The sequence below is a fragment of the Crocodylus siamensis genome, chromosome 8, assembly GCF_052110815.1.
Source record: "Crocodylus siamensis isolate JL-2025a chromosome 8, ASM5211081v1, whole genome shotgun sequence".
NCBI lineage: Eukaryota > Metazoa > Chordata > Crocodylia > Crocodylidae > Crocodylus > Crocodylus siamensis.
Window position 1 is genome coordinate 48847204 of NC_143402.1, and position 26862 is coordinate 48874065.

Genomic DNA, 26862 nt, shown 5'->3' on the forward strand with positions numbered 1-26862 from the left:
GAATTGGGCTTATTTAGTCTAGAGAAGAGGAGACTTAAGGGGGAGGGGTGGATTTAATAGCAGCCTTTAGCTACCTAAAGGGAAGTTGTCTGGAGGATGGAGCTAGACTGTTTTCAGTAGTGGCAGATGACAGAACAAGGAACAAACATCTCAAGTTGCAGCAAGGGAAGTTTAGGTTAGATATTAGAAAGAATTTTCTCACTAGATGGGTAGTAAAACACTGGAACAGGTTACCCAGAGAGGTGGTGGAAGCTCCATCCTTGGGGGTTTTCAAAACCTGGATGGACAAAGCTTTGGCTGGGATGATCTAGTTGGGGACTGCCCTGCTTTGAGCAGGGGGTTGGACTAGATGACCTCCTGAGATCCCTTCCAAACCTAATTTTCTATGATTCTATGAATAGTAGCTTTTAAAACTACTGGGAAACCAAGAAACAGCCTTGGTGTACAAAGATGAGCCATATAACAGAAAGGTAGAGGTAGGAGCATCAGCTGACAAAACAGATGTGATGTGGGTTAATGGTAGCAACATGAGCAGCAGCCTTCATAGGGTCCACTAGAAACATGAGTTTTGAACTAGAGATTCCACTTCCACTGTCTCTCACCCCGTTCTCATTAAGAAACTGGGGGACTGTGGTGTCGACACCCACACAGTCAAATGGGTCACCAAATGGCTGGAGGGCTGCACCCAGAGAGTGGTAGTAGATGGGTCATTTTCAACCTGGAGGGACGTGGGCAGTGGGGTTCCGCAGGGCTCGGTCCTCGGGCCCGCACTGTTCAACATTTTCATCAGTGACTTGGACAAGGGGGTAAAAAGCACCCAGTTCAAATTTGCTGATGACACTAAGATGTGGGGGGATGTGGGCACATTAGAAGGAAGGAATAGGCTACAATCAGATCTAGACAGGTTACAGGGGTGGGCGGATGAGAATAGGATGGGATTCAACACTGACAAGTGCAAGGTGATGCACCTGGGGAGGAAGAACCAGCGGCATACCTACAGGTTGGGGAACTCCCTTCTCGTCAGTACAGAGGCAGAAAGGGATCTTGGAGTCATCACTGATGCCAAGATGAACATGGGCCAGCAGTGTGGGGATGCATTCGGGAAGGCCAACCGCACCTTGTCATGCATCCACAGATGCATCTCAAGCAAGTCCAAGGAGGTGATCCTCCCCCTCTATGCGGCACTGGTCAGGCCGCAGCTAAAGTACTGCGTCCAGTTCTGGGTGTGGACAACATCAAGAGGGATGTGGACAACATGGAGAGGGTGCAGAGGAGGATCACTCGCATAATCAGGGGGTAGCAGGGCAGGCCCTATGAGGAGAGGCTACGGGACCTGAACCTGTTCAGCCTCCACAAAAGAAGGCTGAGGGGGATCTAGTGGCCTGTTATAAATGAGTCAGAGGGGACCAGCAGGCACTGGGGGAGTCCCTGTTTCCCCGAGCGCTACTACGAGTGACTAGAAATAATGCTTACAAGCTGGCAGAGGGTAGATTCAGGCTAGATACGAGGAGGCACTACTTCACGGTCAGGGCGGCTAGGATCTGGAACCAACTTCCAAGCGAAGTGGTGCTGGCTCCTACCCTGGGGGTCTTTAAGACAAGGCTAGACAATCACCGTGCTGGGGTCATTTGACCCCAGTACTCTTCCTGCCATGGCAGGGGGTCAGACTTGATGATCTGCTCAGGTCCCTTCTGACCCTACTTACTATGAAACTATGAGATTTATGTAGTCATAGATGTTAGAGTCAGAAGGGACCTCAGTAGATCATCAAGTCCAACGCCCTGCCCTTGGCAGGAAAGAGAGCTGGGGTCAGACGACCCCAGCTAGGTGCTTGTCCAGTCTCTTCTTGAAGACCCCAAGGTAGGCAAGAGCACCATCTCTGCTGGCAGCCCATTCCAGATTCTGGCAGCCATTACTATGCATAAGTTCTTTCTAATGTCGAACCTAAATCTGCTCCCTATCAATTTGTGGCATTGTTCCTAGTTACTCCAGGGAGTGCCCTAGTAAACACAGCATCTCCTATTGCCTGCTATACTCCCCTGATGAATTTATAGGCAGCCAGAAGCCACCTCTCAGCCTTCTGTTGCAAAGGCTGAAGAGATCCCGGTCCCTCAGTCTCTCATAGGGCCTTGCCTGCAGGCTTCAGACAATATGAGTGGCCCTCCTCTGAACCCTCTCAAGATTTTCCGCATCCCTCTTGAAGTGCAGTGCCCAAAACTAGACAGTACTCCAACTGTAGCCTGACCAGTGCCGCATAGAGGGGAAGCATTACCTCCCTGGACCTGTTCGTCATGCATCTGCTAATGCATGATAAAGTGCAGTTAGTCACATTGATGACTCATGTTCATCTTGGAGTCAACTATGATTCCAAGATCCCTTTCTGCTCCTGTGCTGCTGAGAAGGTCATCCCCCAGCCTGTAAGTGTGTTGGTGATTCTTTTTGCTCAGGTACAGCACTTTGTGTGCATCTTTGTTGAACTGCATCCTATTTCATTCTGTCCATTTTTTCAACTTGTCCAGATCCACCAGAATTGTTCCCTACCCTCTGGTGTGTTAACTTTGCCCCATAATTTGGTATCATCTGAGAAACTGGACAGGATGCTCTCCACACACTCATCCAAGTCATTGATGAAGACATTGAATAGCACTGGTCCAAGGACCGAGCCTTGCGGGACTCCACTGCCCACATCTTTCCAGGTCAATACTGACCTGTCCACCACCACTCTCTGGGTGTGACCCCTAAGCCAATTTGCCACCCAGCTGACCATGTAATCATCTACATCATCACCTGTCAGTTTATTTACAAGAACAGAATGATATACTGTATCGAAGGCTTTCTTAAAGACTAGGTAGATGACAGCTACCTCAACTCCTGCATCTAAGCATTTTGTGACCTGGTCAGAAAAAGAAACAAGGTTAGTCAGGCTGGGTCTACCCGCAATGAATCCATGCTTATTTCCTTTCAGCATTATTTACCCTATTGGGCTGCCACAAATGTGACCCTTAATGATTTTTTCCAGAGTTTTCCCAAGGAGAGAGGTGAGACTAACTGGCTTGTAGTTTCCCAGTTCCTCCCTCCTCTCCTTCTTGAATATAGGGGCTACACTGGCCCTTTTCCAGTCTTCTGGGACCTGATCTTGAGTGCTCGAACAGCTGTGCCAGTGGCTCTGCTATGACACTGGCCAATTCCTTCAGCACCCTTGGATGAAGTTCATCCGGGCCTGCTGATTTGGACACATCCAGCCCCTCCAAGTGCCCCTTCACTAACTCTGTGCTAACAGTTGGGCTGGTGTCCCTCCTGTGTCTATCTATGATCCAACTGGGAGATTTATCATGGTCTGTGTCTAGGAATACAGCTGTAAAGAACTCATTGAAGAGCTCAGCTTTGTCCCTGCTCTCTGTCACCAATTGCCCTAGTTTGTCCTGTAGGTGTCCTATGCTACCCTGTGCCTTCCTTTTGCTCCCTATATCCCTGAAGAAGTACTTTTTGTCGTCCTTAATTTTTTGTTGCCAGCCTAAATTCTAATCCTGCTTTGGCCTTCCTAACTTATTCCCTGCAAGTGCGAGACAGGGAGATATACTCCTCCTTGGTAGCTACCCACTTTTTCTGTAGCCTCTATACCTCTTTCTTTGCCCTTAGGCTTTCCTGGACTATCTTGTTCAGCCAAGAGGGCATCTTGACCCCTTAGCCCCCTTATGTGCAATGGGATTGCCTCCTTCTGCACCCACAGGATCGCTCCCTTGAGGAATGACCACCCTTCCTGGACCCCTGTTTCACCAATGCTCTTGAATTTTAATGCCTCACTAACTAATCTCCTGAGCATACTGAAGTTAGCTTTTCTGAAGGCTAGCACTTCAGCCCTGCTGGTTAGTTTACCCACCCATCACCAGATAGTGAATTCAATCAGTCGATGGTCACTATTCCCTAGGTTACCTTGTACCTGCAGATTCCCCACCAGGTCATCCCCTGTAACTAACATCAAGTTCAGAAAGGTGTTTCCCCTAGTGGAATGATATACCTCCTGTGTTAGGTGGAGGTCCTGTGTGCAGGTTAAGAACCTACATGAGCACCTAGATTTGGCTGACTGCTCCTCCCAGAAGATGTTAGGGTAGTTTAGGTCACTCATGACAACCATATCTCTCAACTGGGAAAAGAGATGTAATTAATTTATGTGTCCCATTCTGATTCTGGTTGCAATGCTGCTCACTGGTACTTTCATCTTTGTTGATATCAGTCCATCAAAAACGTGACTGAATTTCACCAACACACTTTCATACAGCACCTAACAAATGTCTTACAGCAGTGTGCCAGGCATAGCGCCAAAAGATACCCACTTTCAACTTTCTACATTTACAGATCAAGTGACCCTGCAACTGCATTTATGGCACAACAACAGTGACACCTAGAACTAGTTTTTCAGAAAAACTCTGGGACAGATTTTCAAGGCTAGGGACAGACATTACATATAAACCAGTTTAAGTGATCATAAACTGGTTTAAACCTGTAACAGTACAGACATTCAGTGCACATAAACCAGTTTAAAAAATGGCTGAAACCGGTTTGAGATAAACCTGGTGGAGTGTACTATATCAGACTTAACTGACTGAGTTTAAACTGGTTTATGCAATGTCTGTCCCAGACCCCTTCCTGGTTTAACTGAAACCAGAGTCCACCAGTATCCCAGCATGCTCTCTGGGCTGGGCTCTGTGCTCCAGCTGAGCAGGGCTAGCCATGTTCCTCTGGTCCCCAGCCAAGCAGGGACAGGCAGGGGTGGGTGTCTGGCCAGAGAGGCATTTAATTCCCCCCTGCCTGTCCCACTGGCAGGGACATGAGCTGGGTCTGCCTGATGGAGGCTCCCACTCACTGCTGCAGCAGTGGGCCACCATGGCCCCAGGAGGCAGAGGGGGCAGGGAGAAGAGTCATTCCCCCCTCAACCCCCACTGTCCCTCGGGTACCACAGCCAGGTCTGCCCATCCCAACTGCTGTCACCACCATGCTCACTTCCTGCTTGGGGCAAGCGGCAGAATAAGCCCCCTCCACCAGAAGCTGGAGGGAAGGGAAATAACCCCTGTACCTGCCCCCCACCTAAAAGGGCCTGCCAGCTGGTGTCTGGCCATGCCCCAGCCCAGCTGCTGCAGTGGTGAGGGGGCAGGGCCCTTGATGGGGGCAGCAGCCCCTGTGACAGTGTCAGGGAGCGTGAGCCCCTTCCTTGTGGGGAAGCCCAATGCAGGACTGGCAGAGCTGTGACAAACTGTGTGCAGCAGCACCAGGGCTTGGAGAGAGCCAGAGGCCTCCAAGCCATCACCACCACTGCCACCACTGTGGTACACAGCAGCTTTTTTCACTGGGAAGAGGCTTGTGCTTGGGGAAACCATAAAAGGGACTGCTGCCCCCAACATGGTTGCTTCCCCCTCGCCTCTCCAGCAGCCACACAGGGGCAGGGGCAGGTCCACATGCTGGCTTACAGGGCCCCTTCAGCGTGGGGCAGGAAATGAGGTTGTTCCTCCTTCTGCTGCTCGGGACATGCAGCCGGGTCTGGCTGCCCCAGCCACCACCTCCACTCACTCTATGCCCAGGGCAAGTGACAGAATAAGCCCCCTCCACTGGACATCAGGGTGCAAGACAGGGCTTATTTCACTGCTTGCCCCGGGCACAGAGCAAGCAGCAATGGATGGGGAGGGCAGACCCTGCTGTGATGCCCCTGGGGCAGAGGGGGGAATAACCCTGCTCCCAGCCTCTGCCTAAGGGACCTTGCCAGCTGGCATCTGGCCCTGCCCTCACCCAGCTGCCAGGGCCCTGCCCCCTTGCCATTGCAGTGGCTGGGTGAGGGCACAGCCAGATGCCAGCTGGCAGGTCCCCTGAAGCGGGAGGCAGGGACAGGGGTTATTCCCCCTCCATCCGACATCTGGTGGAGGGGGCTTATTCCTCCGTCTGCTCCATGCAGGGAGAAAGCGGTAGTAGTCAAGGCTGCAGTCCCCTGGAGGCAGTGGAGGTGGAGCAGGGAATAACTCCCTTCCCTTCCCCTTCTGCCTCAGGGGCCATCCTGGCCCCCCGCTGCAGCAACCGGTGGGAACACCCAGCAGCCCTGGCTTGGGTCCCTGCTGGTGGGACATGGAGCGGGGAATTAAACCCCTCTCTGGCCAGTTCAGCCAAAGCTACTACATGGGCTGGCCACACCCTGCCAGCACAGCTTCCCTGCAGCCAAAGGCGTGCTCCAGCCCCCTCCGGCTCCTGACCTGAGCAACTGCAGGCAACTGTGCCCGCATTTCCTCAGGCTGCAAGGAATGTCTGTGCTGTTACAAATTGGTTCAACCTAGGCAGGTTAAACTAACCTGAAACGACTGAATAAATTCAGGCTGAGGCTTTTGGAATGTCTGTCCCTAACCCAAGAGTTCAGTCATCCTTTTTACACCTAAAGAAAGATAATATTTCCAAAAGTGTTCAGCACCCAGTTGTGATACTTATGAGATTTTCAGAATACTGCCACACTTGGAATGCACCCAGCATGTGAGCTCTTCTGAAGCCTCTGTAAACTTGTTGTACAAATCCTAACTAATGAATCACCAATGGGTATATAAAATGGACTCAATAAACCCAGTGCTACATTCTGCTCCGTTCATTTTTGGAAATCTTATTGCCTATACTTGTTCATCTTTAACAGAGTTCATTGATAACAAAGTATGATTTGATCTATGCTATTACAATCAAGCTTCTACTTATTGATCTACAATAGGATAACAAGCTTTAGCAACTGGTTGATATGCTGTTCCAGTGATGTATTCAGCTGGAAGGTTGCTCTTTAACCACTGTCATGTTATGTAATGTGTTACTACTTCAACTTAATATTTACAACACAATATTTATTTTTAAATAAAATCCCTCTTATCTTTGATCACTGTCCATTTCTTTCTTATACTACCTCTTATGTAACAGCACTTTTTGCAAAAATGTTTTATCTATAAGATCAGCAAAGGAACAGAACCCTTCACTGTTCCGGAGATTTCTCCCCCATTGACAGTTACACTTTTAGCGCCACTAAAACACAGTGCCACTTGGGAGTCACTACTTTGAATAAGTGTAAGAAAAGAAAGTCCTGTCTAAATGAGAGGTAAACTTAATTCATCCTGTACTTAGGAGCTTCCACCTTACCTGGTCTTGGAACATTGTTCCACCAAAGGCCCAGACAACAGCAAAAACAAAGTAAAGTTCATAGAGCTCCTTGGGACAATCAGGAGGAGTGTTTTCCTTAGTCAGGAGACATTCAAGGAGGAAACATAATGTCTGAATCATACTCTGCTCTGGAACAGGAATAATCTTCTTAAATCTAAGGGATGGAAATTGGTCATATGTACAGTATAGCTGGACTGATAACAATAGTCATTCATCATCATGATAGATGCATAGAAATCCACTTCCAGAATATTAACATTTTACTGTTTTGCAGTCTCTCTCTTGTTCACCAGTACAACAAATAAATAAAACACCAGTTTCTCTTCCTTGGACCTGCTGACACAAACACACACAAGTAATAACAGTAATCAAAAGTTTTAAAATGCCTCAAGCTTTGATCCTCTTGGAGGAAGTAAAATAGGATATTTGCTAGAGGCAAATATTTCTTGAGAACAGGATGAGTTCAGGAACAGTCAGATAGAAAAATAATAAAATAAACAACTTCATCTTACCATTTTACATTGACCTAGTTTATATTTACTGAATTATTAACTTACATTGAGGCAGCCAGACTAACACTAAAGCCTTTCATCAAATAATTCCTGTTATTTGAATGGTTGGTGCTTCAATTTCTGAATTAAACAAGTTATAAAAACATTTGGCTTATAACTGCCTACAGCTATTCCTGTGGTTTTCATACTCCATCACAATGCACAGAAAACAGATTGTGCTGCTGACTGGTTACACAACCCCCACAGTTAGGGTAGCAAAAACCCTGCTGCTATAAACCCTTGCTTTTGTTAGGGTGTTTCCCACTGAAGCAGCTGCCTAGTTTATGATCAAGTGATCTCTGCCCCAGTGTACACATATTTAAGATCAGTTTTTTGCTCACTAACTGAGCTTGACTGGTAAAGGCAGTTGAATGGAAGATGGTAGTCTAATCTGCAGAACTCCATACCTACCAGTCTCAGTCATTTCCCAGTTGAGATGATACATTTCCAAGGCTGCTATGCAAGCACAGCCTCATAGAAGCTCTATACAAGAAAAATATTTAACAGAGCGGGGACCTTGATGCCTCATCATTGGTCACCCTTCCTAAAACATGCACATTAGTTGAAAGTCAAATGGGTAACAGTCCAACCTGTACAGAACAGGGGGTGCCTGTAGACAGGCTGAGAGGCTGCTCCGATGCACTGTAATTGCGTTGAAGTGTAGTAATTAGTGTGCTCCAGCAGCATCCCATGTTTCATGTATCAGCATCCCTGCACTTCAAAATGGCAGCAGGGATGCTTGAACTAAAGCTCATCAAGTGAGCTTTAGTTCAAGTGCCCCCACTGCTCTTTTGAAACACAGGGATACTGATACTAATTAAAGTGCTGCAGCATCTCATGCGTCTCTCAAAGCTACTGTAATTAAAGCACTCCCCACCCCTGGAGCAGATGTTGAAATTCCCAGGGAGCTTAAATACTTACTGCAAACCTTAATTATATTGAAAAGAAAACAATTGCTTTTCACTGAACTGGTGCCAAGAGTGAACTGTGTCCAGGCTGGAAATGGACAAGTACTAACTTCAATTATTACAAAGCTGTCACAAAATGTATTTAGAGCAGAAGCTTCATCGGGAAAGAGCTCAACTCTTTACTTCAGAGAAACCTTCCTGTGATAGATTTGGAATGACCATAGAATCTGGGTACTTGTAGAGTCCTTAATACCCACTATAGAAGATTAGAGCAATACTACAAAGTACAATAATAAAGGTCAGAGAGCCCCACAGGGGTACTAGATTACATACCTATAGACATTTTGATAATAATTAGTATGCAACCTCCTATAGTTTATGTATTGCTATATGGTCCCTATAAGCTTATGTAACTCACCCTTGTCCTGTAGAAGGGAACTTTTAAAAATTAGTTCATCTTGAGAAGGGCAGCAAGACCCTCTTGAGCATACAGTGGGGACATGGTGGTGGCTGGTGGACATTTTGGATGTACTATGAAGGTCAAGGGGAGATAAGAAATTCTATCCTAGCAATGAAGGTGGAGGGGGTGTGGTAGCTGGGTCCAAAAGGAAGTGGTAGCTGGGCCCAGAGGCACTTGTGTATGTGATGAAAATTGCTCTTTTGTGCAGCTTAATGCCATCATACTTTACAGGTATGCAAGTTTTTGGTGATTTAAATGAGTTTGCATCATCATAAATTAATCCCCATCCTGATGTAGTTTAGTGTGCAATGACACAACTTGGAATGGTGCAGCTACTAATCTATCACATGTACACTGAATGACATGTGGTGAACCCCTCTGTCCATTGGGTGTCACTACAATTTTCATGTAGTGAGCCCCCTTGTCCACCAAGTGCTGCTACAGTTTGCAGGTATTTGTGTGTAACAGATGTTTTAGGACACCCTTGGCAGGCCAGGGGGGAGCCCTGGTGAACACTGCTGACTAGTGCCAAAACTTGCAACAGTCACACAGCATAGCTCACACATGCCCAGCAAAAATCCCCAGACTTTGCCTGGCAACAGCTGTGAGGAACAGTGCTCCCCTCTACCTTGCCCCTCTAAAACATCCCTCCTCGGCTGGCTGCAGCATAATTGTCCCCATAGCACCATTAATTGCTCACTGATTTTATGTAAACCTGACAAGGAAAGTGCTGTGAGCCCACATAAGCATTAACCACGCCCGCTTAATGGATAGTAGGTGAGTTCTGTCAGCATTCATTCCTTCACCAGCTATGTCTGAACTGCTCAGCAGTTCAGACCATGTCCCACTGGGAATAGCGTCTTGACACATGGGTCACTGGGTAGCCTGCTGTGCCATGCCCCAACAGAGCACCTGTGGGCACCCATCAGGGGCATCTCAGTACATGGCTCATTGGGTAACCTTGCTACTGTGCCATGGCATACATGGGGCTAAAAGACCTAGCGAGACTAAAAGACATCCAGAACAAGCATTCCCATAACATACAAAGTTGCCACTGGTGCAGAGCCCTGTTTCCTGCCTTGACCCTGCCTGTCAGCAGCATATCCAATGTCCAAACTTTGCCCAGCAACAACAGGGTGGGAGGGAGGTGAACTTCCTTTGGCTCTGTTACCTCAAGACTTATAAATTGAGTGCACAGCTCCCTGGGGTACCCCTTATTGATAGAAGATGTTTGATATTCGAGGGAGAATGAAGTGGACTGAGTCTAGGTCCAACTGGACTGTAGCCAAAACAAAGAGCCTTGTGCAGGTGCTGGGGGATCCTGAGGTTGTGCACCAGTTTGTCTGCAAGTCCAGAGGCTAACTGGCACATCTACCTTGATGTTGCTAGGAGAATGGGTAAGCAGAGGAATAACAGGATGGCGGTTCAGTGCCATATCAGGGTGAAGATGCTACGGGCTGCTTTCCACGTGGATTTTTCCAGAACACAGTGGCAGGGCACCCCACTGTGCGACGTGGCCCATAACAGATACCTCCAGCTGCTAATGGAGGTACTGGATTGCCATGAACACACGGGATCAGAAGCCTCTGGGGCATCCTCAACTGCTGAGATATCACCAATCACCACTGTGGGAAAGTGCAGCCATGCATCAGGGTAGGCTGACAATCTAGGATGATCTAAACAGATTAGTCAGATGGGCAGACCAGAACCAGATGCTGTTCAACACTGAGAAATATAAAGTGCTCCATCTGGGGAGGAAAAATCCACAACAAACTTACAGGCTTGGTTATGCTACGCTAGCTACCACCACATCCTGGGGGTCATAATTGACCATAAAATGAATACGAGCCACCAGTGTGATGATACAGTTAGCAGAGCAAACAACACATTGGCATGCATCAACCAATCCACCTAGAGCAAAACTAAGGAAGTTATTCTTCCACTCTACTCAGCATTGGTGAAGCCACAACTGAAGTATCACATCCAGTTCTGTGCATCACACTTCAAGAAGGATGTGAAGTGCGAGAGAGTCTAGAGAAGAGCCACTCATATGATTAGAAGCCTGAAGAACAAACCATATAAGTAAGGAAAGGCTGACGGACCTGGGACTGTTCAGCCTAAAAAGAGATGACTTTGGGGGGATTTGGTGGCAGCCTACAAATATATTAAGGGTGAGCATCAGGGGCTAGATGAACAACTATTCACCAAAGCACCCCAGGGGAAAACCAGAAGCAATGATCATAAACTCCAGAGCAGGGGGCTAGACCCTATGATCTCACAAGGTCCCTTCCAGCCCTAAACTTCTGTGAATCTGTGAGATGCAGGGAGTGCATTATCAGAGTTCGAATTTGTGCACCACCACACTCCAGTATGTCCATAAAAATATATATAAGAAATTCATGGGGTGCAGACTTGTGTAAAATAAAGAAATTAATCAAATTACACTTAATTAAATTATTAAATTAATGAAATCACACCACTTTTCATCACCTGTACATATCAGCAAGCTGTGAGCTACAGATATTGCCAGTCTGTGGCAGGGAATAGTGGTGTGTGGCACCCCCTACTCTAATTTAGTATGAAGAGACCAGCAGGATGGACTGTTATGCAGCACTCCCTGCAGTAATTTACCGTGACTAGCACACTGAGCATTTCATGAGATTTAAGACCAATGGCGTGTAAACAATGATGGAAAAATAAAACCCACCATTTCAATTTATGGGACAAAGAATGCAACCCTGAAGAACTAAACCCTCATCACATGTACAAGAGCCCTCTGTGAACAGGGGCAGGGTCTGGTACATGGTAAGGAACTGTCCTATTGAAAACACTGATCAGGGCTTGGGTGAGTTGGCAGAGAGGCAAAAAAGTCTGTCCTGTGTCTCAAGAACTGAAGGAGGTTGAGGGAAATTTGGATGACTTTTCTTTCAGCCACAGTAGCATGTGTCCTGCTCTGAAGGGAAGAGAAAATAATAGAAGTGTGTTGGATCCATCCAGAGGGTCCAGAGAAGGTGATGGATTCAATGTGCTGCTAACCAGATTCAGAATACAAGAAGTAGCAGCAACACTGAAGCTGGTTAGCAAATTATTCACTACCAAGGAGAAATATAATGAACATATATAAGTATTGTGATTTTTAATGCTTTTCTGTGTAAGGTTTTCGTTTGTGCTGAGTCAATTGTTATTGTGCTATTGTTATTGTGTTGTCTTCTATTGTTATAATTAAAAGATATATTTGGATTTTTTTTTGTTTGTTATTTTTCAGTGAGGAGGGTTTGATGCCAGATGTCCCACAGTGGGTGATGCAGGTTGTACATGTGGCATTGCATAGCCCTTTCTGGTTTTCATAACGAAGCTGTTAAAAACTTTAGACAGATACAAAGAAGACAGCTTTGTTAGTGAGACTATTAAGGAAGTAAAGAAAAGAAGAAAAGTGACAGAGACATTCCACACCACTAATGAAATTGATAAGAACTTCTCCCACAAAAACTATAACTTAACAAGGACATAGATGTGGGATAACTGAAACCTTACAAGAAAGTGAGTTTTGGAGTTATTTCTCCTTTCCCATACAAACTTATGTTATACTGAATTAAAACCAAAAATGCCCTGGCCTTTCAGGGGCAGGGAAGGAAAATGTTCAATGGCGTCATATGCCTGTTACAACAAAACCTGTTGGGCTTGGAGGCATGGTGGGTGCTGTGGCGGGATAGTAGGGGGTGCTCCTGCACTAAACCACCCAAATCACTGCGCACCTTGCAGGCTTCAAGTGCCTCCCTGGGGCACCTCACATTTGGCTGACCCCCTTCCTGGACCATACCCACTAGCCTGGGGGTAACGCAGCCACCACCCAGGGTCTAGACTGATCCTGGCTCTGTGTCCCCTGGGAAACACAGGTCTAGTAGTCCTGGAGGGTACTCGACCCACTCCAAGAACTTGGGGTGCTTTACTCAGTCTGAAGCACAAATAGTGATCTCCCTTAGTCAGCCAAAACAAGGGGAACCCAAGGCATAATCTAGACCTACTCCCAATATGTCTCCCACACCAGGTACAAAAGAGACCTTTATTGGTTACAAGGAGTAGGTTTGGAATAGGGTACATGGTATAGCAATATCAAAGAAATCCCATAGAGCAAACAGGGTGGCTGGGCAGCCTTTGATTATGCATCTGAGTTACTGAAACCTATATATCTAGTTAGATCTCAGGTAGCTTACTCATGAGTATCATCCAGAGGCAGGTGGATTTTCCCTCTGGAGGTAGGCAGTTAATTGATCATGAGTTTCAAGAGAGAGAGCAAGTTTCAGATGGTCCAGTTTCTCTCTCTCTTTGAGTTTTCATTATGGCTAGTGCCCCTCCTCCTGGGCAGTCCTTAACTTATATAGACCTTATGACCCCATTTACCTGGTCCAATGGAAGCCAGCACCTGCTGACTGCCAGCTAACCAATTTGAAATGCATCACTGGTTGCTGGGTAGACTGGCATTGCTTAAAACAATAGGGAGCCTAAGCCCCCCCACCCAGGTATGTGATGCCAGTCACGTAGGCAGAGGGACCAGGTTTCCCCCTTCCCTCAGGAATGTATCCAACTCAGGTTACAACTCACGGTTACCTAAAAAAGATGGGATGCCTGCCCTCTGCAGGGACCATGTTAACCAAATTGTCACATAGCCGAGTTTTTGGGGAGAGACAGAGGTGGCATTCTGCCACAGGTGCTACTCTTTAGTTGTTTGAAGCACAGGTAATGTATATCTTTTATACTATACCTCACTCTAAGTGTATCCAGGCAAGATGGCAGGTACTTGTCAAACAAAATGGTCAGGTTAGCACGTTCTGACTGGTATTCTCGTCTGTCAATCCAACTGCTCACTGGAGGATTCCAGCCCAAGTCTGCTGGGTTGATGTACAGAATCCCTACAGGCACAGTGCAAGAAAGACAGATACAGCAAGGATGTAACATCATCTTTGTTCTGATGTGCAAAAATATCTCATATGTGAAAGATTGTCTAACTCTATTGCAACTATGCAGTTGGTTCAATAAAATATATCATCCTAAGAAATCCTTTTCTTGAATTATTCCTTGGACCATCACAGCTATAACATCACTTTAACACTACCATTCATTCAAATAACCATTTAATAAGTACAGTAGTTATCCTGCTACATGCCTGGTGATTTCTATTTTGATCACTGCACTACCTTTGAAGGACTAGCAGAACTTTCAACTGTGCTTCATGGCATCCAGGTAGCATTACTTCCTTATATCTATTGCATGTGGGCTGATGACCTTCACAAAGTGCTGGATGCTGTCTGTCCACACATGAAGGCACAATCTCTACACCTACAGCCAAGTACTCTCCACAAAAAGGGAAAAATAAGGGTTGGTAAGTACAAGAACTAGCAACTAAAGAACTAAGAGGCTAGACAGGATGGCATATCTATGTCCTGCGACCATGGCATTGCTAGTTGTGAAGGATGTATGCAAGTGCCCTGAGAGCTGTCAGACTTCTCAGAATGGTTCTGATAGGACCAGGTCTATGGAAGCAACATCATGCAAAATTAGTATATGGTTTACATTCACTTCTCTGAGCTTCCTCACTTATAACAAAGGGACAACAATCCTTCCATTCTCTTACACTGCGTGCCTTACCTATTTAGATTGCAAGCTCTTCTGTGCAGGGACTGTCTCATTGCATTCATCCATTGCCCTACAATGGAGTTCATTAAACACTACTGGAATTCTCCTGCTCTTCATTACCTGTCACTCATTTCATAGATTTCATAGACATTTAGGCTGGAAGGGACCCCAGAGGATCAAGTCCAGCCCCCTGCCCTGGGGCAGGAAGTCAGCAGGGATCATAGGATCCCAGCAAGATAAGCATTCAAATGCGTCTTGAAGGCATTCAAAGTGGGTGTTTGAACCGTCTCTGGCGGCAGTCTATTCCAAAACTTGGGGGCTCGGCCAGTGAAGAAGTTCTTTCTTATGTCCAGCCTGAATCAGTCATGGCAGAGTTTGTGACCGTTCGATCTCATCATCCCTTGGGGTGCTCTGGTGAATTCTGCTTAAATCTCAAGCTACTACCTACACAATTCAGAAGAAAAGTGTAACAAGAAATAGCTTGTGTTTCCAGGCAACCCTCCACTGATGTGATTAGTGTTTTGGCTTAAGACTCTGGACTATTCTAGTTTTTCTGAAGGGGTTTATCCATTCCTCTATCACATATCTGGCTACTAATGGCTCTATGGAATAAGTCTGGGAGTTTCAAAGGGAAGCCAAATATGAAATGTCAGTGGGCAATTTATATTCAACTCCTTCACATCCATTAAAAAATCCCAGGCTAAATCTAAATCCATTTGCATATTGCAAGTGCACATGAATTCTATCTTCTTGTTTCATGACTCACCTGCTCTGGACACTGTTGCTGGAGTGGCTGTGCGAAGGTGACTGATCTCAAAGAGCAGCCTCATAGTTGGGTTCAAGGGTATTCTTTCATTGCTTGCTAATGTCAGCACCTGCAAAGAGTAGACAAATACAAGCTGGCAATGTAAAATCTCATGTTCACTGCATCCTCCACTCCAATGGCAACAGGAATTGATTATTTCCTTGGTACCACAGTGTCAAAAGTAGTGGTCTTGATATGAATGAACCAGTTGTACTGCTTTGTTAACATCTGGTCCAATTTCATAAATCAATGCTCAAGCAGAGGGAGATATCTTCTTTCATCTTCCTTGTTTGCTGTACAATTAATTCTTCTGAGACTGTTTTTTATTCCTATCCTCAGATCCTTCTTGATTAAAGTGTTTCTGAAAGTCCCCAGAGCAGCACACACATATCATCAGATACATTCTTGAATTTGTAGAGGCATCCCTCAAGCCTTCTAGGTTCCAATAGCAGGAATCCAGTCTATGTTCTGACTGGAATTACAACTGATAGGTTCTTTTTAAAGAAACTACTATGATCTCTCTCTAACTCAACTTCTCTGAACAGGTGGGTCCCTCTTTGCCCTCCATTCTTTCTCTCATGTCAGAGAGAAATATTTTTTCCAATGACTTGCTCTTTGGCCAGCTTATAAATAGGGGCCTAATTAATTCACGGCCAGACAAAGGAATTTTTATGGCTTGATCATGGCCCAAACAGCTGATTTTGCAGCCAATTTCCCAGAGGTCCCAGCCCATGTCACTGATTAGCAGAGAGGCCCCAGGGGACGAAGACATGGCAGGGAGGCTGCCATCTACCATCCCAAGGGGGACAAGGGGGCGACTGCCATCATGGCTGCTTGCTGCCTTTTGTGCCACCCCACCAGCTGGTGCCTTCCCTTCCTGGGTAGGTTGTGAGGCAGCAAGGACCACTGGCTCCTACTGGGGAGCCATTTTATTTTTATTATTATTATATTTTTTTAGAGTTGATTTTGCAGACAATTGCAGATTCTTCAGCTAATCATGACTAAATTTGATACCCACAAACGCAGGTATCAAATTTAGACGTAATTCATTAAAGTGCATTAATGCACTTAAAACAGACTCAGGGAGCAGCGCGAGATGCATGGGTGCAGGGCCGTTGCACCCCTGCACCCCCAAAGCCCCCCAGCAACCCCTAACCACTGCAGAGTACCCCCAACGACCCCTGGTGGGACTCTACCTTTCACTGGGCCACAGGTATAAATGGCTGTACCATGTACAGGCATGATCGTGCAGAAAAAAGAGGTGGGGATGTAGCTCTCTATGTCAAGGATTGCTACATGTCCCTACAAATTGACATTGTCACCCAGGAAGGATGACTGGAGTCTCTCTCGGTTAAAATACATGGAGAACATGGCTCAGGGGACATCACAGTAGGAGTCTAGTACAGACCTACTAATCAGAAACAACAGCTGCACCAGGAATTTGGCAGGGAACTGGTTGAGGTGGCACGCTCTTGGTGCAAGGTTATCATGGGAGACTAACTACCCGAGCATCTCATGGGAAGAGCACTTGGCCAAATCCGATCGGTCACAAAGCTTCCTCACGTGCGTGGATGAGCTCTACCTGACCCAAGAAGTCTGAGGGGCAAACGTTGCTGGACCTGGTACTGGCCAGAGGGGATGATCTAGTCAGTGACCTAAGAATCGATGGAAAGCTGGGTGACAGTGAACACAAGCTAATCACCTTTACTATCCATTGCAAAGCTGGCAAGTCAGTCAGCAATACAGAAGTCCTTGACTGCAGGAAAGCTGACTTTAACAAGCTCAGGAGACTCATTGTTGAGGCCCTAAGGGACCACAACTTGACAGGCAGAAGAATCCAAGAGGAGTGGTTGCTCCTCAAGGGAGTAATCCTGACAGCATGTGGGATGGCCATCCCATCTCAGAGAAAGGGCTCAGCAACCCCTTGGCTCAGCAGGAAACTTGAGGAGACCTCCTATGCCTCAAAAGACAGACTTATAAAGGATGGAAGGTTGGAAGTACCATCAAGGAGAAGTACTCAGCATTGGTCTGTACCTGCAGGGAACGGATCAGGAAAGCCAAGGCTGTAACCGAGCTCCATCTAGCCACACATATCAAGGATAACAAAAATATCAGGGATAACAAAAACATTAGAAAATTCATGGCACTCAGGTGAAGTACCTGAGGACTGGAAGAAGGCTGATATGGTACCCATCTTCAAGAAAGAACAGAAAGTTGATCCTGGGAATTACAGGCCAATCAGCTTGACCTCAATTCCCAGTAAAATTTTGGAGAAAATTATCAAGGAGATCCTTCTGGATAAGCTGGCCGAAGGCAACATCATGAGGGATAGCCAGCACGGGTATGTTGTGGGTAGATCTTGCTTGACCAATCTTATCTCTTTCTAGAACCAGGTGACATATTACCTGGACAAGGGAGAAGAGATTGACATCATACATCTGGACTTTAAAAAAGCTTTTGATCTGGTGTCCCATGACCTCCTCATGGAAAAAATGGCCAACTGTGGCCTCAGCTTCAACACAGTCCAATGGCTGGGTAATTGGCTCTGAGGTCAGACCCAGAGAGTAGTGGTCGATGGGAGCAAATCATCATGGCACTCTGTGACCATTGGTGTCCCCCAAGGCTTTGTCTTTGGACCAGTTCTTTTTCACATTTTTATCAAAGATTTGGACATTGGTGTCACAAGTGCACTGGCTAAGTTCACCGATGACACTAAACTTTGGAGCATAGCGTCCACACCAGAGGACAGACTAGTGATCCAGGTGGACCTGGATAAACTTAGTAAGTGGGTGGATATGTTCAATGATATTCAATGTACATGGCGTTGAATATAGATAAATGTAAGGTACTCCACCTTGCGAGAAAAAACCTACAGCATGCTTGTAGGCTCAGCAGTGCTATGCTTGCTAGCACCATGGCTGAAAGAGACTTGGGGGTCATGATTCACCATAAGATGAACATGAGCCACCAATGAGATGTCGCATCTGGCAAAGCAAACAAAACTCTGGCTTCCATCCATAGATGCTTCTCAACTAAATCTCAGGATGTCATCCTCCCTCTGTACTCGGCTTTGGTGAGGTCACAGCTGGAGTACTGCATCCAATTCTGGGCTCCACAATTCAAGAAGGACGCTTGAGAGAAGTCCAGAGGAGAGCCATGTGCATGATCAGAGGGCAAGAGAATAGGCCTTATGAAGAGAGGCTGAGAGTCATGGGACTCTTCAGCCTGGAAAAGTGCAGGCTCAGGGGGGACCTGGTGGCTGTTTATAAGTATATAAGGGGTGCACATCAGGATCTGGGAGAGCATCCGTTCACCAAAGCACCCAAAGGAAAAACAAGAGCCAACAGTCATAAACTCCTCCACAACCACTTTAGGCTGGACATAAGGAAAAATTTCTTTAATGTCTGAGCCCCCAAGACCTGGACTAGACTCCCTCCAGAGGTGGTGAAGGTACCTACTCTAGACTCATTCAAGAAGTGTTTGCATGCTTATCTTGCTGGGATCCTTTGACCCCAGCTGCCTTGCTGCCCCTGGGGCAGGGGGCTGGACTTGATGATCTTCGAGGTCTCTTCCAGCCTCAACATCTACGAAATCTATGAAACACACATGTAGACGTGACCCAGCACTAACTTTAGTGCCAGGTTTGCATAGCTACTAGGGGGCCACCCTAAGCTTAACCTCAGGGCTCCTGCTTAGGCCTTTTTCCTGCCCCAGCCTGAGCTGTTCTATGGCAGCCCTACCTGCAGGCTATAAAAGCCAGCGCCATTCTGGAGCCCCTGACCTGGCTCCTACCTTGGGACCCCCACCACCTGCCCAGGCCCAGCCCCACCACTCACCCCGAGGCCATGCAGCTGAAGACCCAGATGTGCCAGGTACAGCACCAAAGGGGAACGGGCAGGCAGAGGGGGAGCTGTTTGCCACTGAGGACGGGCCCACTGCCTGCCACACTTGCTGTTGCCCCTGGATCCACGAAGGATCAGTCCAAGGCTGGAGTGCTGAGCACCTGGCTCCAGGCTCTGCCTGCTAGGCCCCCATCCCCTCCTCCCCCCACCCCTGCCAAAAGACTGAGACTTTTGTAAATAGTTATTTTGGGAAGAGGGTTTTTTATCGGTGGGTGGGGAGGGTGTTGGAGGGGCTCTGTTTGTTGGGGAGATAGCAGGAACAGGGTTCTATGTGTTGAGAGGAGTGGGGAGGGATAGAGGTAGGGGTTATGAGGGTAATAAAGCTTTTTTTCCTTTCAACCACATGCACATCCTGAGCATGGAGCTGGAGGTGACCAGGGGGTAGGAGGTGTGCGGGAGGCAGGGCAGGTGGGCTAGAGGGGAGAGTGCAACACGAGGTACTCTACCAGAGACTCCCACACCCAGTGCCCTGGCCTCTGCTGGTAGGTGTGCGCCTAGCCTGAAGCCACTGCCAAAAATCACTTAACACACATTAATTTTAATTGTGCTTATTTGCACATATAGACATGCCCATAGATTTATAAAAGTTAAGGCCCGAAGGGATTCTTATGATCTCTTGTATAGCACAGGCATGGGAACTTCACCCAATAATTTCTTCATAAAGCTGACAACTTCTGCTTCAGCTAATGCATCCACTGGAGAAAAATAATCAATGCAGACTTAAAGATTTTAAGCACTGAAGAATCCCTTACATCTTCAACTGAGGTGTTTCAATAGCTGCAATATATATATGCCATTTCCCTAGCTTACACATATTACCTTATTATCGTCCATGACAGTATTAAGAGACTCAATCCACATTGGGTCGATATCCCCATCCAGTACTATCCACTTAGGACCATCATGTGTGATGTTGGCCAGCTCTCGCATGATCGATGAAAAAAGTCCTGAGAGGATGACACAGATTGTTCAGTGAATACTCATCCTGCCCTACCAATTTTATCCAATACTTGATAAGGAATCAACCTTCTTTATTTCTGCTTCATATTTAGAGGTCTGTTACTCCACTGTAAGTTTGTGCAAGTTAAGTAAAACAAACCACCATAGCACAATCCCAAATCAACCTGCTTTAGAGAAAAAGGTACATTCAGTTAGCGCTGGTCAAAACTATTGCGACCTGCATGCAGCTCAATACTCCTGGGAATGGCAGAAGGCAAGAATAGGGAATTCTGAATCCTCTACACTTGTAAAAAGAGATGTGAATTCACACACACACACACAAAAACTGAAAACCATGTGATTGTGTCTTGGAGTTTCTTATAAATGCTTCCTCAAGTGAAATTATATTCAGGGAAATCATGATGCATTAAGCCCTGGGTGAAAGTTTTGGAAAGACTAAGGGGAGAAACACTAAGGATGATACTGATAGAAAAAAATGTCAGTAAAATCAAGGAGACTAATACAATCAGTACAAATCAGTAGGTCCAGATGCTCTGCACCCGAGGGTGCTGAGGGAACTGGTGGGGGTCATAGCAGGGCCCCTAGCAAGGCTCTGTGAGTGCTCGTGGGACTCTGACCAGGTACCAGAGAACTGAAAAAGGACCAATGTGGTCCCCATTTACAAGAAGGGGAGAAAGGAGGACCCTGGCAATTATAGGCCAGTCAGTCTTACCTCAGTTCTTGGGAAGACCTTTGAGAAAATTATCAAAAGAGTCCAGAGAAAAGCCACATGCATGATCAGAGGTCAGGAAAACAGACCTTACAACGACAGGCTGAGAGCTATGGGACTCTTCAGCCTGGAAAAGCGCAGGCTCAGGGGTGATCTGATGGCCACCTATAAGTTTATCAGGGGTGACCACCAGTTTCTGGGGGAACGTATGTTCACTAGAGTGCCCCAAGGAATGATAAGATCGAACAGTTGTAAACTCCTGCAAGACTGTTTTAGGCTGGACGTAAGGAAGAATTTCTTTACTTTCTGAGCCCCCAAGGTCTGGAATAGCCTGCCACTAGAGGTGGTTTAAGCACCTACATTGAACACCTTCAAGAAAAAATTGGATGTTTATCTTGCTGGGATCCTGTGACCCCAGCTGACTTCCTGCCCCTGGGGCAGGGGGCTGGACTCGATGATCTTCTAAGGTCCCTTCCACCCCTAATGTCTGTGAAATTTGTGAAAGACCACATCTGCAAGGGCCCAGCAGGGGAGGCAATGCTCAGGGGCAACCAACATGGGTTCATTGAGGGCAGGTCCTGCCTGACTAACCTGGTTTCTTTTTAGGAACAGGTCACAAAGTCCCTGAATGATGGAGCAGGGTGGATGTCATCTTCCTGGACTTTAAGAAGGCCTTTGACACTGTTTCCCACCACATTCTCTTAAAAAAACTAGGTGACTGTGGCATTGATGCCTACACAGTCAGATGGGTGGCAAATTGGCTAGATGGTCGTACCCAGAGAGTGGTGGTGGATGGATTGTTTTCGACCTGGAGGGATGTGGCCAGTGGAGTCCCCCAGGGCTTGGTCCTGGGGCCTGTACTGTTCAACATCTTTATCAGTGATCTGGATGTGGGTGTGGAATGTGCACTGTCCAAATTCTCTGATGATACCAAGTTGTGGAGCAAGGTGGGCATGCTGGAGGGGAGGGAGAGAATTCAGCTAGATCTAGACAAATTACAGGGGTGGCAGATGAGAATAGGATGGAATTCAATGCAGACAAGTGCAGGGTACTGCATCTAGGGAAAAGGAACCAGCAACACACCCTTCTTGTCAACACGGTGGCAGAAAGGGGACTTGGAGTCATTGCTGACTCCAGGATGGACATGAGCTGCCAATGCGAGGAAGCAGTCAGTAAGGTTAGCCGCACCTTGTCGTGCATCTACAGATATATCACAAGCAGGTCTAGGGAGGTGATCCTTCCTCTTTATGTGGCATTGGTCAAGCTACAGTTGGAGTACTGTGTTCAGTCCTGGATGCCGCACTTCAAGAGGAATGTGGCTAGCATTGAGAGGGTCCAGGAGAGGGCTACTTGCATGGTCAACGGGTAGTGGGACAGGCAGTACGAAAAGAGGCTGAAGGGCCTGAATCTATTCAGCCTCCACAAGAGAAGGCTGAGAGGGAATCTGGTGGCCATTTACAAACTCACCAAGGAGGACCAGTGAGAATTGGGGGAGGCTCTGTTCCCCTGGGAACCACCCAGGGTTACTAGGAATAATGGCCTCAAATTGTTAGAGAGAAGGTTCAGGCTAGACATCAGGCGACATTACTTTACAGTTAGGGCTGTGAGGCTCTGGAATGGGCTACCAAGTGAGGTGGTACTCTCTCCTACCTTGGTCTTCAAGAGGAGACTGGACAGATATTTGGCTGGGATGATATGACCCTACCACCCTTTCCTGCCCAGGGCAGGGGGTCAGACCTGATAATCTGTTTAGGTCCCTTCTGACCCTAAGCACTATAGTACTGGGATACAACACAGTGACTAAGGGGAAGTAAATAATGAATATTAAGAGTAATAATCCTGAAAATATAGCAGAAGCTCTGCAGAACAGACCAAAAGTCCACAAAATGATCACTTTTCCCTACATAAATACTTACACATTAAAATATTTGGTATTTTACAAAGGGACCAGGAGCCAGCACATGCCACTTGTGAGGCATGGGAAATCTTTATGGAAATGCTGTTGGCATTTGTATTACTAATGGTGGAGAGAGGGTGAAATGTGCCTAATGAAGACAACATACAGTGGAGTAACAGTGCCCCTTTCCACTCTCATGTAATTAGATCATTCCTGATTTGAAAATATCCCAAGCATTCTGGTTTAGCCCATCATGAGCAGCAGCTTATTCCATTTAGTCTTTCATACACGGCATGATTATCAAACAAGGCAGTTGATATTTATGGTATAGTTATATTAAAGCAAGATTTATATCAAGACAACTCATTAAAAATTAGAATGGGTAGGGTATCCCACATGTCCTATCAGCAACAAAACCACAGTATACTGCAGATGTCAGATGAATGAATGTTTGAGCTTTGGAACCATGCATGAGTGCGAAGAACTATTGTTACTGCTGTGGCTGTATTTGATTAAGTTTACTCTCACTGCTGGGGGTGTTGGAGCTGAATACATTTACCATCTTTCCATTCTCTTGTTGCTGGGTTGATAATGCCAAAAAGTTCATCATTGGTGACTGCTTTGGGGTTGAGGTCTGTCCAGACAGGGCGACACTTCATTATTTGGTAAGTCTTGTAAAGAGATTTCAAAACCTGAGATTTGCCAGTTCCAGCATTACCCACCAAAAAAACAGAGTGTCTCACAGCCAGAAGCTCCTCTAGCTGCACCACCTGGAAGAGAAGTCAAAGAAAAAAATCTCCAAATTTCAGATAATAATACAAAAGTCACACTTCACTAAAAGGCTACCTGGCACTATTAGGATAGTTCTTCTGACATCAGTGTTTTCTTGCAAACTAGAAGAGGAACATTATATTACTGTAATGCTTAGGCCAAGGAGCCGTTAGTGAAGTTCTACAAGGTAGGCTATCCCCAGCCTCTTTCAGAGTTCTCATTAGAGAAATCTGGTTCCAACATGAACTCTGGACCAGTCGCATGGATTAAGACAGACCATGGCATGATAGAACTTGAAGAGCCAGATAAACCGGTGGTTTAAACCTCCACAGAACCACTAAAATCAAAACCTGATTTGACACAGACTAGCAGAGGACATGACATATGTGCAGAATTCTCTTTCCACACACAAATGGCAGTTTTCCAGCTGTGAAAGTGGCATTTTTTGGCAACTTTACATAGTTGTGATTCTATTACTTGTACAAAAAGCATTTTATTACCTGTTCACATAAGTATACACCCAGCTACTAAGCATGAGAAGTAAACACACATCAGGAATAACAGATCTAGGGACAGGTCTACATAAGACTCTTTACTTCACAGTCCAGCTAATTATTGTGTGTAGTAAGTGGCACCATCTATACGTGCTGACCCTTACTGCGCAGTAATTTGCTCTAATTGTGAGTAAATATCCTACAAGTAAATACAAATAGCAAATTAACTCATGACTAATTACTGCACAGTACAGCACATATAGACAACCAACCAGGAGCAAATTTGCTCCAGATCAGCCAAGCAGCAGGGAGAAGAAAATTGCTCCCTGCCCCAAGGAGCTGCCTGCTGCCAGGGCAGGCTCCCCCACTGGAGCCCAGGAGGGGACAATGTGCCCCTACCCCGGCAGCAGGGAGCACCAGTCCCTGCTCTGCCATCGTGGAGTGGGGGCTGGGGAAATTGCTCCCAGCTCTAGCTCACCATTACAGAGCTGGGGCTAGGAACAAGCTCCCCATCCTGTGCTCTACCATCCCAGAGCTCACGCTGGGAACTCTGCATGGAAAGGGCTCCCCACACAGCCTAGAGCTGGATGGGACCTGCCCCTAACTGGGTCAGTTTCCAGCCAGCTCTGGGCTCTGTGGGGAAAGTCTGCACATGCAGCCTGGACATGGCTGGCAACTGTCCCATTTTGACCAGTCCCATAGGCAGAGAAGTAATTTTTTTGGGGGGGGGGGGGGGGGGGGGGGACTAAGTGTGTGCATGTGCCAACCCCCCTCCCCCCCCCCCCCCCCCACCAGGCAGAAAAGTCTGCAGCGGAAGGGGTGGGAGGAGGGGAAAGGGCTGTAATGGGGAGTGGCATTGCCCAGACTGCCCCAGCCCCAGCCCTGGCCCAGCACTGCCCAGGGGGGCCTGGAGCCAGGGGCTGGAGTACAGCCAGCCTCAGCTGCACCACCTGGCTGAGGGGATGGAGCCCCTGTGACCCCAGAGCCCGCCCTGCCAGGCCCTGAACAGAGGGGGCGGGTGGGGCAGGGCGCAGGACAGAACCGTGGCTTGTCCACGGAGCACAGGTAGGGTTGGCGGCTCCCACTGCTGCACATGTCCCTGGAGACATGGGAAGGGGGGTGCCCCCAGATCTGCGCAGGCCAGGGTGGGTTGCCACTGCAGGCTGGGGCCAAGGCAGTGCTGGGCATTCCCGGCTGGGGGCAGGGCGGGTGCAGTGCGCTCTCAGCAGGCAGCGGTGGCACTACAAGGATGGTTGAGTGGGCTATGGCATATCTTGGGGTGGCTGCAGCCCCCCCAACCCCCTCCTAGTGCTGCCACCACCCATCCCAAGTGTAGTCTGCACCGTTTCCTTCCCCCACTGGAAAAAGCCCAGCCCCAGCCTGCACCTGGAGCCCACCCTGCTCCACATAGATCCAGGGGCATGTGTAGCAGCAAGAGCTGCACCCCCCAACAAGCTGCTCAGGGTTCAGTCCCACGCCCCACCCCTAGTGCCTGCCCCTCCCCCAGCCCTAGCCCCACTCCTTCACTACTGCCTGCATTCCCCTCCCCACCCCTGCTGCAGCCACTGGAAGCCCGCAGCTAGGCTGCCGTGTGGCCCTATTACTGCCCCATGTTACTGCCACGCCCCATTAGGCCACCCCTCTTCTGCCACCTATGACCACTCCCCAGCCAGCTCCAGGCTACATGTGCAGACTTCCAGGCACACCCCGGGGCTGACTGGGAATTGTCCCAGCCCTATGCCATGATCAGGCAATCAAAGTACAAGACTTGGAAAGAGCTGTAGGGGTGGGGCAGATCCATGCTACCTACCCCATCTGCTGGTAGGGCAGCTAGAAATAAGTCCCTGGCTAGATGGAGAATCCCTGCCCAGCCGGGGGCTTGCTACTGGCTGCCCCACCAGCATATTGGGGTAGGAGACTGGGACCTGCCCCTCCCCTGCAGCTGTTTCCAAGCTCCTCACTCCTGATTTGGGAGTCAGGGCCGAGAGCTCCCTGCTGCTGGGGCAGGGGGACATAGTCCCCACCCTGGGTCCACCACCAGAGCCCACCCTGGCAGCAGGCAGCTCCTGGAGGCAAGGCACAATCTCGCAGCCCCTGCCAGGAGACAGCTATCTCCTGGCCCTGTGCTCCCAAGCCAGCCCCTGAGCTAGCACCCAGTGGGAGCCAAAAGCTACTCCTGGGTGCTGCAGGGTGTTGGTGCAGGGCCAGAGCGGGTGGGAGAAGACTGCTGCCAGGAGCAGAAAATTTTCTACCACATCCCTGCTTGTGTAGACACCTGCCCAGGGTGGGCTTACTCTAGAGCAGGGGTTCCCAAAGTTTTCATGCCACGACCCAGCAAACCATGGCCCAGCAGTCGCAGTCAACTACAGTTGGAATTTACGGCTAGAAGACAGGTAAAGATACCCTCTCACACCATGGGTGGGTGGGCGGGCCAAACCCTACGCTGCTGCAGGCCCTGAAGATCAAGCAATGGCCTTTCTGCCTGCCTCTTGGGGGCCACGGTTCAGCAGCCAACTGTGCTGCAGACTGGCAGCCGACCCACTGTGGCCCAGCATAGGGCTGCAGCCTGGGGATTGAGAACCCCTGCTCTAGAGTCATTTA

At 47.8% G+C, this 26862-nt stretch overlaps 1 protein-coding gene across 1 annotated transcript in view; it reads right to left on the bottom strand.

The window, feature by feature from the left end:
* The window catches only part of DNAH9 (dynein axonemal heavy chain 9), a 480799-nt gene that overhangs the window by 300413 nt on the left and 153524 nt on the right, over positions 1–26862 (bottom strand). Inside the window, exons 32-36 of the mRNA XM_090059292.1 lie at positions 23556–23766; positions 20250–20377; positions 15490–15598; positions 13852–13999; positions 7150–7324 (exon numbers count right to left, since the gene is read on the bottom strand). Of these exons, the coding sequence (XP_089915418.1) occupies positions 7150–7324; positions 13852–13999; positions 15490–15598; positions 20250–20377; positions 23556–23766 (771 nt within the window). The remainder of the gene's footprint in view (positions 1–7149; positions 7325–13851; positions 14000–15489; positions 15599–20249; positions 20378–23555; positions 23767–26862) is intronic.